Genomic DNA, 11,462 nt, shown 5'->3' with positions numbered 1-11,462 from the left:
ACGGCGAGACGCTCTTGTACGACGTGGCCTTTATGCTCTGGATCAACGCCGCGTACCGTCTCGTGGGTCTCGCCGCGCTCTACCTCAAGGTCTACAAGCGCATTTAATCGTCTTTTTGACATATATACGCTTTCATATCTACTCTACGATGTATTGTTCTGTTGTGTGTGCGGACTACGAAGGTTCGATTGTGAAATACGAATCGACTGGGCTGGACAGTGTGAGGCTAGGGTAGGTGTAGGGTTGTTCTACCGATTGAAAAATGGATACCATTGGTACCACAGTGACTGACAAGGAGTAATCGATCCAAGACCAGCTACGACTGCCCGGTGCATGGTGTGCTCACCAACTTGGTCCAGATGACGTACGTGATGGATCAATTGGCATTTCCCTCGAGTGCTAGCTTCAGCCCAGCCCTTCAACCCGCATGGAGGCGGAACTGCTGGTAACTCGACATTTCAGCCAACGATCTAGCAGACTGTGGTGATCGCGCTGCATTCAGGATCCCTGACCGTGTGCAATGAATAGATTAGACCAACCTCGCTGCTAGCACTAGTTCCTTCTCTTTCTATATGTGGCATACCCCTCTTCACAACAAAACGTACTTCAACCTCAACATTTCGTATTGCAGAGGGACACGATATACAGGGAACAGGAGTGGCGCTGCCAGACAACGTTAGAGCACCGTGGCCGAGGTGACGCCGGCTGTGTTCGTCGTCGCATCCTTGGCGCTCTTCAAGTAGCACACGCCGCTGGCCCACGAGAACGCGCTGCACCCGGCCGTGTTGCGGCACAGCTCGCAGCAGCGCACGTACGATGGCGACGCCACATTGCCAATGTCATTGCCGACGTAGTCGACGTTGAATTGCGGCGCCGAGCAGCGGTAGAGCGCGACGGCCGTGACGCCCGGCAGCGACACTTGGTTGTTACTGCCGCTCTTGAGGTAGCAGACGTTGGCCTTGAAGCTGTAGGCGTTGCAGCTGGCGACGGCGAGGCAAGCCGCGCAGCACTGGTTGACGGACGTGGCAGCGACGTTACTCAAGTCCTGGCCCGTGTAGTCCGTGTTGGCCAGCGGCGCGCTGCAGGTCGAAGGAGCACTGCGCGCTGCCGAATGCGCGCCGGGCTTTCCGACGGATGCGCCTTGGGCCAACCTGAGGTAGGGTAGCACGTGCCGCCGCTCTGGGGACGTGCTACTTCAAGAGCGCCGCTTTCATTTGTCCCCAAGTCTGAAAAACAACCAATCACCCTGTATTATTAGCATGGAGGCCGCGGTGTTGCAGAATGATGCGCTTCGGCCAATGCTCAGGACGCACCAGCACGGCGGACTTCCGTGGTGCATCGTCGCGGTTGAGCTTTTTTAGCTTAGCGCGAGGATCAAGCAGATGCCAGCGACGGACCGCGGCAGGCGCCTTCGCTTGCAACACGTGTCACGACGGTTCCTTGCGAGGCTTGCACCCCCACCGATGACGAGGCAGCCGTCGATGCCATCTACATCGCCGCTGCGCACCAAGGCAATGTCGAGGTGTATGTTTGCATCGCAGCGTGTCTCCACCCAAGGCTTGAGCATAGAGGCGACAACGACTCTGTTATCGGACGCCATGGAGCGCCGACCCTGGCGTTCGCTCCCGCATCTCCTCGTAATCGCAATGCTGGTCGTACTAATGATGCGGTTGCGCTTGCCAGCTCCAGAGCACCCAAGAACCTTGTCGACGCGATGCTGGCCAGAGCGGTGACGACAAGCACTTGTTGAGACCATTCCATTTCGTTGTTCCAAGGAACACTCACGAACGGTACGAAAAGACGTGGATCGACCTGTTGTTGTCTGATTGCCGTTGTGCAATTGTTGGATATCTCAGCGCGGTACTGAGAAAAAGTATCTTGGCATTGTGCCATCCGAGACGCACCCAAGCGCCAAGCGCCCGTGTACTCCACCACTGCTACAAGCTTGCGCGGGTCGAAGCTGCAGGTGGCTGCGTGCCACCTCGACGACCACCGCCGTCTACGACGCCCGATACGAGTCGTGCGAGCTCTTGGTGCAATGGTGCGGCTTGATTCGAGGTACAGCCTGGCTCACAGCGTAGCGCTTCTCAGCTGACCATCTTGCGTCGATATCAGACGCCTTCTGAGAACTTGGCCGCCATTCGTAGCTCTGTAGCGTACGATGCTGCAGAAGAACACGAAGGAGGGACTGAGCAGTCATCGGAGCGTCTCGACGATCGGCCTCGAGCTGCCTCGGCTTGCGTCGACAGGCTGGCCACAGTGGCGCACATCTGTCAGGCGTAAAATACATTATGTTTTCAACAGCACAATTTCACTACATCCTCTTCGTATCGTACTGGCAAAGTTACATACACATGGGAGCAATCGGTCCGACTACGAATCAAAGCTGGCGTTTTCAGCGGTGTGTACCATGCATTTTGTAGTGCAATACACTGGCAGCCCGAGCTCGCGTGCACGCGCGTAAAAACCAGTTTTAAACACATGCTCCATATGGGCAAGGCAGATGTTCACGCTAAGGCCGCTCGTTGGTTTCTGCACGAACCGATTAGATGATGGTCTGGTCCAAATCAGATCTAGGATGTGCGTCCACCTCTTCTCACATCGCGTCTCTTTGTGTGTGCATCTGCAGCGCGTGAGTCTCTACAGAATTGGCTGCATGGATCCCACGCCAGCACATTCAATGCGACGACCCCACCCAGTATAGTTCGTGTATGGTATCTGCAGCAAGGATTAGATTTCGAGCACGTCGTCGCAAGTGGACAGTTCCACCCACGCCAACACATGTTTTACATGTTTTAGACTGACTCAGATCACACGGCGTCGAGGTTTTTCGGTTCATTTTACAATTTCACTTGTATCAGCCAGCAACCACTACCATCATGAAGGTCCTCTTTGCCCTCGCTGCCCTCGCGGCCGCTGCGCACGCCAAGGTCACGAGCGCGGTCCTCCGCGAGCTTGAAGTCGACGGCACGACGTCGGTCATCGTCACCTTCAAGAAGGAGGCGACCGAGTCGCTAGCGACGTACGAAGCCATCACCAACGTGGCCGAGCGCCGTGAAAAGTACATCGCCGCGACGAGTGCCGAGGCGATCAAGCGCACGTCGTCGCTCCGTGAGGCCCTTGGCACCAAGGCGGACATTGAGAGCTTCTGGATCGCGCCGGTGGCGTCGGTCAAGAACGTCGACCAGGCGACCGTCGACGCCATCTCCAAGCTCCCGAACGTGCTCAAGGTCGACAAGGTCCGCAGCATCAAGCTCACGTCGGTCATCAAGGGCAAGGAGAACTCGCCTACCGACCACTCGCGCCCGAACGGCATCCAGTGGGGCGTCGACACGGTCGGTGCGCCCGCGATCTGGAAGTACTTTGACGGCAAGGGTGTCGTCGTCGGCTCGATCGACACGGGTGTCCGCCACACCCACGAGGCCATCAAGTCCAAGTGGCGCGCCGACCGTGGTTGGTACGACCCGTACAACCAGACCGCGCTCCCCGAAGATCTCGGTGGCCACGGCACCCACACGATCGGCACCATGGTCGGCGACTACGGCATCGGTGTTGCCCCTGGCGCCCAATTCATTGCTTGCCGCGGCTTGTACATTGACAGCGGCGACGACCTCTCGCTTCTCAAATGCGCTCAATTTATGGTATGCCCGACCAAGCCGGACGGCTCGGACCCGGACTGCACCAAGGGCGCGGACCTCGTCAACAACTCGTGGGGCGGTGACGCGAGCACGGACACGTGGTTTGCCGACGTCATTGACTCGTGGCACATGGCCGGCGTGACGCCGCTCTTTGCCAACGGCAACGAAGGGCCTGCTTGCGCGACGGCCGGCAACCCGGCGTCGTACAAGAACGTTCTCTCGGTCGGCGCCGTCGGCTCGTACACGGACGAGCCCAACCAGCTCGCGTACTTTTCGTCCAAGGGTCCGGCCCAGTACAAGGACTGGAACGGCAACGTGCACACGATCGTCAAGCCCGACGTTTCGGCGCCCGGCTTCTTCACGTACTCGGCCCTCAACGTCAACGACGCCTACTACGAGTACTACGCCGGCACGTCGATGGCGACGCCGCATGTCGCTGGTGTCGTCGCCCTCCTCAAGTCGGCGCAGAAGGGCCTTACGTACAACCAGATCTACCGGTACCTGACGACGACGACGGTCAAGGACATTTTGCAGCCCGAGCCCAAGGAGTGGATCCTCACGCGCAACCGCACGCTGCCGGGTGCGCCCAACTGCGGCGGCGTCTCGGACAAGGCGTGGCCCAACAACCGGTATGGCTACGGTCGCGTCAACGTCACCAACATCCTCGCCGGTGGCAAGTTCCCCAACCCGAGCGCGTGCTAAGCACACCTTTCGTGGTACATCGTTTCGTTTCGGTCCCGATATCAAGTGCGTCGTTGCTACTAACTCTGCATTAATCCACCTCCACCTCCATGTCCTGTCTACTCTTCTGAAGGTTTTTGTCATGGCCCTTGGCGTTCTAGCACGATAGCATCCCTTCTGTGGCACTCAATCTTGACACGCATTTTGCTATCAACAGCGTCGGAAAACGATTTCTCGTCTCAGTAGTAGCGACGAGGCAACGAAATGTTGTCTGGGTTGCTGGAGCGTACGAGAGCCAATACTGTCGATAAAGCGCGCGTTTGAGCAACCGACGTCAATCACCAAGTCTTTGCCTGAGGCCTGACACCATGCATAGCACTTGCCAGCTCGTAGGACAACCTAGTTTCTAGTTTCTAGTGTCTATTACATACGATGCGACTAATAGACAATGCTCGGTTTCCTGAAACAAAATCATAAATTAGCAAGCTCGTCCATCTAGGCGACTGGATGGAGGTACAGCTCGACGTGGATCGTGAGTGCTTGGATCTTGCCGACGAGAAGCGCGATATACGACGCTCGATAGCACTTGACGTCGTCCAACATTGCACGCATCTCGTCTGCAGACATGGTGTGGAGCGACGCGTGTGGAAAAAAGTCGTCGTGCACTTCGTCCAAGATCACCAAGAGCTGCTTGAGGACGTTGCGCGTCGGCTGACTCTTTCGCAAGAGCGAGAGGCCGGACGCCAGCAGCTCGAGGAGGCGCGAGTACGGCCAGAGCTGCTGCCAGAGCGCCTGCGTCCACATGTCGGTTGCAAACGCGAGTGTGTTGTGCAGCTGCTTGTAGAGCTCCGGATCCGAATCCTTTGGGAGGTACCGCGGCTGACGCAAGTGGTCCAAGTGCTGCAGCAGCTGCACGGCGCCGCAAAATTCAGTGGCTTGGAGCGGACTCGCAAAAGCAAACGTCTTGATGACGTCGCTGCCGCGGGCGACAAGCTGCACCTGGCGCTTCCCGTGCCGTACAAAGGCCGTGTGTAGCGTCGGAAGGTACTGCGGCGACGCGGCGCCTGGCGGAAGGTACGTGAGGCAGCCTTTGTCGAGGCGCACAAGGACGCGCGTCTCCGCCTTCTTGAGCGCCGACGTCCAGTGGAGCTTGTCGAAGAACGTCGGGTCTTCGAGGACCGTAAAGAGGCAAGCGATGCCACGCTCATGGGTGGGGTCCACTGGCGACGGGTGCTGCTGGTCGATCGCGCAGTTGTCGAGAATGCTGTCGAGTTTGGCCAAGTGCGCTGTCATTGTGATGGGAAATGTAGAAGTGAGAGAACGGCCGCTTGCAAAGATCGCCACAGTCGCACAGGACCTACATTCCCACACCGACATTCCATTGGGTTGTCGCGTGTTTGGGCACGAAATAGTGTATGTCACGAGTCTTGAGTGGGTGCCGGTATCGACGATACATTGTATCGTGCTTGCAAGGGTGTTGACCCTTGACCGATTGATGCAAATAGAGCTAGAGTATGTACTTTGTTGGTACGATCTTGAGCCGCTGAATAGAACGCGACCATCGTAGGGCGAGCGAGGGCTCCTTCGCACACTATTCAATGACGTTTCGAGAGCCAGCGCGGTGGACATGCCAATCGCAAGAAGAAACAAAATTGAACATCGAGGCAATCGTGGACATCACGGCTGAATTTAAAAGATCTAGTGCAGTACTCACCCTCGGCTACAAGCGAGGTAAACACGCTTGGCGAATAAGACCGGCCATACGATCGTCCGTCGACGTGCAATTGACGTCCCGGTACGCTCTGGGTCGTGGTCGTCTCGGAGCTTCGGCACGCTTTTAATCATCCCGTTGTGTCAGTGTCCCAAGCCGTTTCAAGTGCTCGGAGCGAAAACTAAGAAATGATTCAAGTGCACGATACAGACGGAGTCTATATCACCATGTGACGACGACCATGGCGTGGGGTCACGAGCCAGCTTCCAACATGCCGCCAACATGCGCATTCGGCCTGTTTACCACCAACGGTCCTCTCCGTGTGGCAGCGATACGACATATGGGCACGTGGCCAGGCCCACGATGCCAAGCATTCCAGAAGCAGCATGCTGTGTCCGACCCGGTACGTTCTTGCGGGCGTTCTCAGCTACGTGCTGCTTCTACCGGCGCGCGCGACCGCCAAGGTCACGCCGCACGTCCACCGACACTTGGCCGCGTACGATACCATGGACATCTTCGTGACGTTTACGAGTCATCAAGCAGCACTGGACTGTGTGGCATCGACGCCGTCGCACCACGACCATCGAACTCGTGTCTTTCAAGCGCTGCGTGACCACGCGATCGCGTCTCAAAAGGCGGCGTTGGCGCTTCTTCACGACCACGCGAGTACGTCCTTTTGGATCAGCAGCAGTGCCGTCGTGCACAACGCGTCGGCTTCGATTGTCGCGGCGCTCGCCTTGCTCGCGGATGTCGTCACGATCGAACCTGTCTCGGTGATCGAGCTCGACCCGGTGCTGTCGGGAGCCGACGACAACACGACGTCAAAAGACGTCGAGTGGGGCGTGGCGACCGTCGGTGCGCCAGCCATGTGGCCACTCGCCAACGGGTCTGGCATCGTCGTCGGTTCCATCGACACGGGCGTTCGCCATTCGCACGAAGCGCTCAAGAGCAACTGGCGCCGCCACCGAGGGTGGTACGACCCGTACAACCGCACGCGCGTACCGAGCGACGACACGGGCCACGGCACGCACACGACCGGCACGATGGTGGGCAGTCACGGCATCGGCGTCGCTCCCGGCGCGCAGTGGATTGCGTGCAAAGGCCTCCTCAACGGACGCGGGACGTCGGCGGCGCTGCTCGAGTGTGCCCAGTTTATGCTGTGCCCGACGTTTTCCGACGGTAGCCACCCCGATTGCAGCCAAGGCGCCGACGTCGTCAACAACTCGTGGGGTGGTGCGACGTTCCACCCGTGGTTTGAAGGTGCGGTCGCGGCTTGGCACAAGGCGGGCATCACGCCGGTATTCTCGATTGGCAACAAGGGTCCGGCGTGTGCGAGCGCCGGCAACCCCGGCGGGTACCCCAACGTCATCTCGGTCGGCGCCGTCGGCTCCCACACAAATGACCCGACGCAACTCGCGTACTTTTCGGCCAAAGGGCCCGCGACCTACATGGATCGTCGCGGTGTCGTGTCCAAGCTCATCAAGCCGGTCGTGGCAGCGCCCGGCTTTTTCATTCGGTCCGCCAAATACACGGGCAACCACCGCTACGGGCAGCTCGCGGGCACGAGTATGGCCGCACCGCATGTCTCAGGCATCGTCGCGCTCCTCAAGAGCTACCGCCCGACCCTCAAGTACGACGACATTTACGAACTCGTCACTCAAACCACGGAGCGAACGTCGTTGCAATCGGAGCCTACAACGTGGACCATGCCGCACAACGCCACGGCGCCGGGGGCCTCTAACTGCGGCGGCATGCCAGACACGGCGTGGCCCAATAACCGGTATGGCTACGGCCGCGTGAGCGTCGCCAATATGTTACGGCACCTCGACGCGGCGATTCCAGTGTCTGCGCCGCTGCCAGTCGTCGCCCTCGCTCGCATGGCCCCGTCGCCCGAAGCATCGTCATTGCCAATCGCACTGATGACGTACACCAAACACGTTTTGGCGGCATGGGAGCACCGGCTCATCACTGACTCGGTGCACAACACCTCCCACGAGCGCTTCCACTACGACGCCCGCCGTCAAATGCTTCGGTCAGCGCATCTGGATGGCCACTGCCTCGACGTAATCCACCATGCCGCTGTGCAGTGGGGACGTTGCAATGATTCGGCGCCCATGCAACGATGGCTACTGCGAGATGACTCTATCGAGTCGGTGTCGCTGCCGGGGTCGTGCGTCGACATGCAGCCGCCCGGTGCACGCGCGACGCTGGCGCCGTGCGAGCCGTTGGCGCTCACCCAGTGGTTTCGACCGAAGTTGTCGACGGAGCTACCACCTTCGACCATTTTTGTGCGACTGACGACCAAGGATCGCCGCGTTCTCGCGCGTGATGGGCATGACGTTGCGTCGCGCCGGCCCCTCGGTACCATTGGCGAAGTCTTCGAGTACGACGCCGACACGCAGTCGCTCCGAACGGGCGACGAGACCGCAGCGCTGTGCTGGACCGCGCATGGCTCTTTGCTGCAGCTAACGCTTTGTGAGGCGGCCGCCGTGACACAACGGTGGACCATCGACGCTGCGCACCACCGTATCCGCCAAGGTGAGTCGTGCGTCGAGGTGACGCCGAACCGTGTCGAGGTCCACTTGGCGCGGTGCCAGTACGCTCAACCAGAGCAGTGGGTCGAGGCGATCTCTGTGTCTGTCTAGTCGACACTTGAAGGTAGTTATGAACAAGTGTGAATTGACAAGGCGTTGGTACACGCACAATTATCTTGCATGTCAGACTATAAAACGAGACATGGGTAGCACAACGCGAGCGTTTTAGCACGCGCTGGGGTTGGGGAGCTTGCCACCGGCGAGGATGTTGGTGACGTTGACGCGACCGTAGCCATAACGGTTGTTGGGCCACGCGTTGTCCGAGACGCCACCGCAGTTGGGCGCGCCGGCGAAGGTCGTCTTGTTCTTGTCGCGAAGGACCCACTCCTCGGGCTCGGCCGTCAAGACGTCCTTGACCGTCGTCGTCGTGAGGTAGTGGTAGATCTGGTTGTACGTCAAGTCCGTCTGCACCGACTTGATCAAAGCAACAACACCAGCAACGTGCGGCGCCGCCATCGACGTGCCGGCGTTGTAGTCGTAGAGCGTGTCGCTCGAGTTGACGGCTGAGTACGTGAAGAAGCCGGGCGCCGAAATATCAGGCTTGACGATCGTGTGCATATCGCCATTGGCATCCCGGTACCGGGCCGGGCCCTTGGACGAGAAGAAGGCGAGGTCGTTCGGCGAGTCATCGTACGAGCCAAGCGCACCAACCGAGATGACGTTGCGGTAGCTGGCCGGGTTGTCGGTCTTCGCGCAGACAGGGCCTTCGTTGCCATTGGCAAAGATGGGCGTAATACCCGTCTTGTGCCACGCGTCAATGACGTCGGCAAACCACGTACTCGAGCTGGCGTCACCACCCCACGAGTTGTTGACGAGGTCCGCGCCCTTGGTGCAGTCCGGGTCCGAGCCGTCCGGCTTGGTCGGGCACACCATGAACTCGGCGCACTTGAGAAGCGACTCGTCGTCACCGCTACCTTCGTAGAGGCCGCGGCAAGCAATGAACTGCGCCTCGGGGGCAACACCGATGCCGTAGTCGCCGACCATGGTGCCGATCGTGTGGGTGCCGTGTCCATCGATGTCTTCGGGGAGCGCGGTCTGGTTGTACGGGTCGTACCAACCACGGTCGGAGCGCCACTTGGACTTGATGGCTTCGTGCGTGTGGCGGACACCCGTGTCAATGGAGCCGATGACGACACCCTTGCCCTTGGTGTACTCCCAGATCGCGGGCGCACCGACCGTGTCGACACCCCACTGGATGCCAGTCGGGCGGTCGTTGTCGACGGGCGAGTTCTTCTTACCCTTGATGACCGTGGTGAGCTTGATGTTGTGGATGGACTCGACCTTGGCCACGTTGTTGAGCGACGCGACCTTGTCGAGCGTGGCCTTGTTGGCGTTCTTGATCGAGACGACGGGTGCGATCCAGAAGCTCTTGACTTCGGCACCGGCACCGATGGCATCGGTGAGCGCCGACGCGCGCTTGGTCGCTTCGATCATCGCGGCCTCGACGAACTTTTCACGGCGCTCGGCCGGGTTGGCAATGAGCTCGTAGTTCTCGAGCGACTCGGTTGCGTCCTTCTTGAAGGTTACAATGACCGAGGACGAGCCCTTGGTTTCGAGTTCGCGGAGGACCGAGCTCGCGATCTTGGCTTGGGCAACGGCCACAAGGGCAGCAACGGCGACAACGACCTTCATGACTAGTAGTGATGGACAAGGGAAATTGTAAAGTGAGGTTGGCGTTGTTGTCGTCGACGACGCCGTCCGCGAAATCTGAGTTGCTCGAGGCCACATGTTTGGCACCAACAGATGGCAACGACCAACTGGCTTAATGTGCAACGTGGGTGCCAAGGTGGACTGCATCAACCAGGCTCGTCCAGAGGAATAGGCTGCATAGCTGTCTTGCTACCTTGGGATATCGAGCTCCTTACAGAGCCATACTTCAAATCCAACGACACAGCTTGACGTAGACGAACACCATCACGCACAGCCGGGGCACGGAAACGGTACCGACATCCATGACATTTGACACCAAAACCTGATTTCTACCTTATGTGTCTAACCTGTGGAGGAATTACCATAAATACGTCAAATCGCCATCTGTTCAACCCAGGTACTACTGTAGTCATTTTGGCGGATGATGTTGTTGACAGTAATAGAGACATAGTTCCAGATGGCACTCCTATCTTGTTTTCAATTCTCATGGGACTTGGACAGTTGTGTTGTACATGCATGAACGTGTGTCGCGTTATTTTGTTGTTACAACGTTTCGCATACGTAGAGACTTGCAATCACTTCTTCATGCGCTCGTCGGGCCGTGGCTGCGCAGACGGCGGCACGGGGGTGCGTCATGTTTTTCTGTAGTCGCCCGGGGGCGCGTGAGGCCCATGACGACAAGCTCCGTAAAATTCTTCCTGGCTTCGGGGATCGATGGCAAAGCTACGCAGTTTATTGAGGTCCTCGAGAAACACGTCTACGACTGATGAGGCGTCAATGTCTGGAGGTCGCGGTGCAGGACGATCAGCAACATGATCTTGGTGCGGTCTCAAAAACGGGGCGCCTAGGGAGCGGCAAAGAACCAGTTGTGTTGTATACTTTACAAAAAGTACGATTTCACCCAATGAACAAAGGCGATTTATACACAATTGGAAATAAGGGAGCAGTGTGTTTGTATAGGTAATCTAAACAATATAATGCGCACACTCTGACTACATAGTAATTCCTCCACAGGTTAGACACATAAGGTAGAAATCAGGTTTTGGTGTCAAATGTCATGGATGTCGGTACCGTTTCCGTGCCCCGGCTGTGCGTGATGGTGTTCGTCTACGTCAAGCTGTGTCGTTGGATTTGAAGTATGGCTCTGTAAGGAGCTCGATATCCCAAGGTAGCAAGACAGCTATGCAG

At 58.2% G+C, this 11,462-nt stretch overlaps 5 protein-coding genes across 5 annotated transcripts; 2 read left to right on the top strand and 3 right to left on the bottom strand.

The window, feature by feature from the left end:
• Positions 1-676: 676 nt before the first annotated feature.
• On the bottom strand, positions 677-1,214 carry SPRG_16242 (hypothetical protein; the record flags this gene model as incomplete). Its single annotated transcript, XM_012355627.1, has 2 exons — positions 677-1,151; positions 1,195-1,214. 2 exons carry the CDS (start codon positions 1,212-1,214, stop codon positions 677-679), a joined length of 495 nt encoding a protein of 164 aa, XP_012211017.1.
• A 1,630-nt stretch (positions 1,215-2,844) lies between these two features.
• Positions 2,845-4,429, top strand: SPRG_16241 (hypothetical protein). The gene has a single exon (XM_012355626.1). The coding sequence runs from the start codon at positions 2,880-2,882 to the stop codon at positions 4,338-4,340; it is 1,461 nt and encodes a 486-aa protein (XP_012211016.1). The 5' UTR covers positions 2,845-2,879; the 3' UTR covers positions 4,341-4,429.
• Positions 4,430-4,814: 385 nt separating this feature from the next.
• On the bottom strand, positions 4,815-5,612 carry SPRG_16240 (hypothetical protein; the record flags this gene model as incomplete). Its single annotated transcript, XM_012355625.1, has 1 exon — positions 4,815-5,612. The coding sequence occupies one exon, from the start codon at positions 5,610-5,612 to the stop codon at positions 4,815-4,817; it is 798 nt and encodes a 265-aa protein (XP_012211015.1).
• An 804-nt stretch (positions 5,613-6,416) lies between these two features.
• On the top strand, positions 6,417-8,675 carry SPRG_16239 (hypothetical protein; the record flags this gene model as incomplete). Its single annotated transcript, XM_012355624.1, has 1 exon — positions 6,417-8,675. One exon carries the CDS (start codon positions 6,417-6,419, stop codon positions 8,673-8,675), a length of 2,259 nt encoding a protein of 752 aa, XP_012211014.1.
• Positions 8,676-8,771: 96 nt separating this feature from the next.
• SPRG_16238 (hypothetical protein) lies at positions 8,772-10,258 on the bottom strand (the record flags this gene model as incomplete). The annotated part of the gene is made up of 1 exon (XM_012355623.1): positions 8,772-10,258. A coding segment is annotated over one exon (1,469 nt), but the record flags the coding sequence as incomplete, so codon positions are not given.
• Between the last annotated feature and the right edge of the window lie 1,204 nt (positions 10,259-11,462).

The sequence above is a fragment of the Saprolegnia parasitica genome (genome assembly GCF_000151545.1).
Source record: "Saprolegnia parasitica CBS 223.65 unplaced genomic scaffold supercont2.276, whole genome shotgun sequence".
Classification (NCBI taxonomy): domain Eukaryota; phylum Oomycota; class Saprolegniomycetes; order Saprolegniales; family Saprolegniaceae; genus Saprolegnia; species Saprolegnia parasitica.
This window is presented reverse-complemented; position numbering and strand designations above follow the sequence as displayed.

Bases quoted from the DNA above. Each gene is read 5' to 3' on its own strand.
- SPRG_16241 (XM_012355626.1), top strand. From the start codon at position 2,880: ATGAAGGTCCTCTTTGCCCTCGCTGCCCTCGCGGCCGCTGCGCACGCC.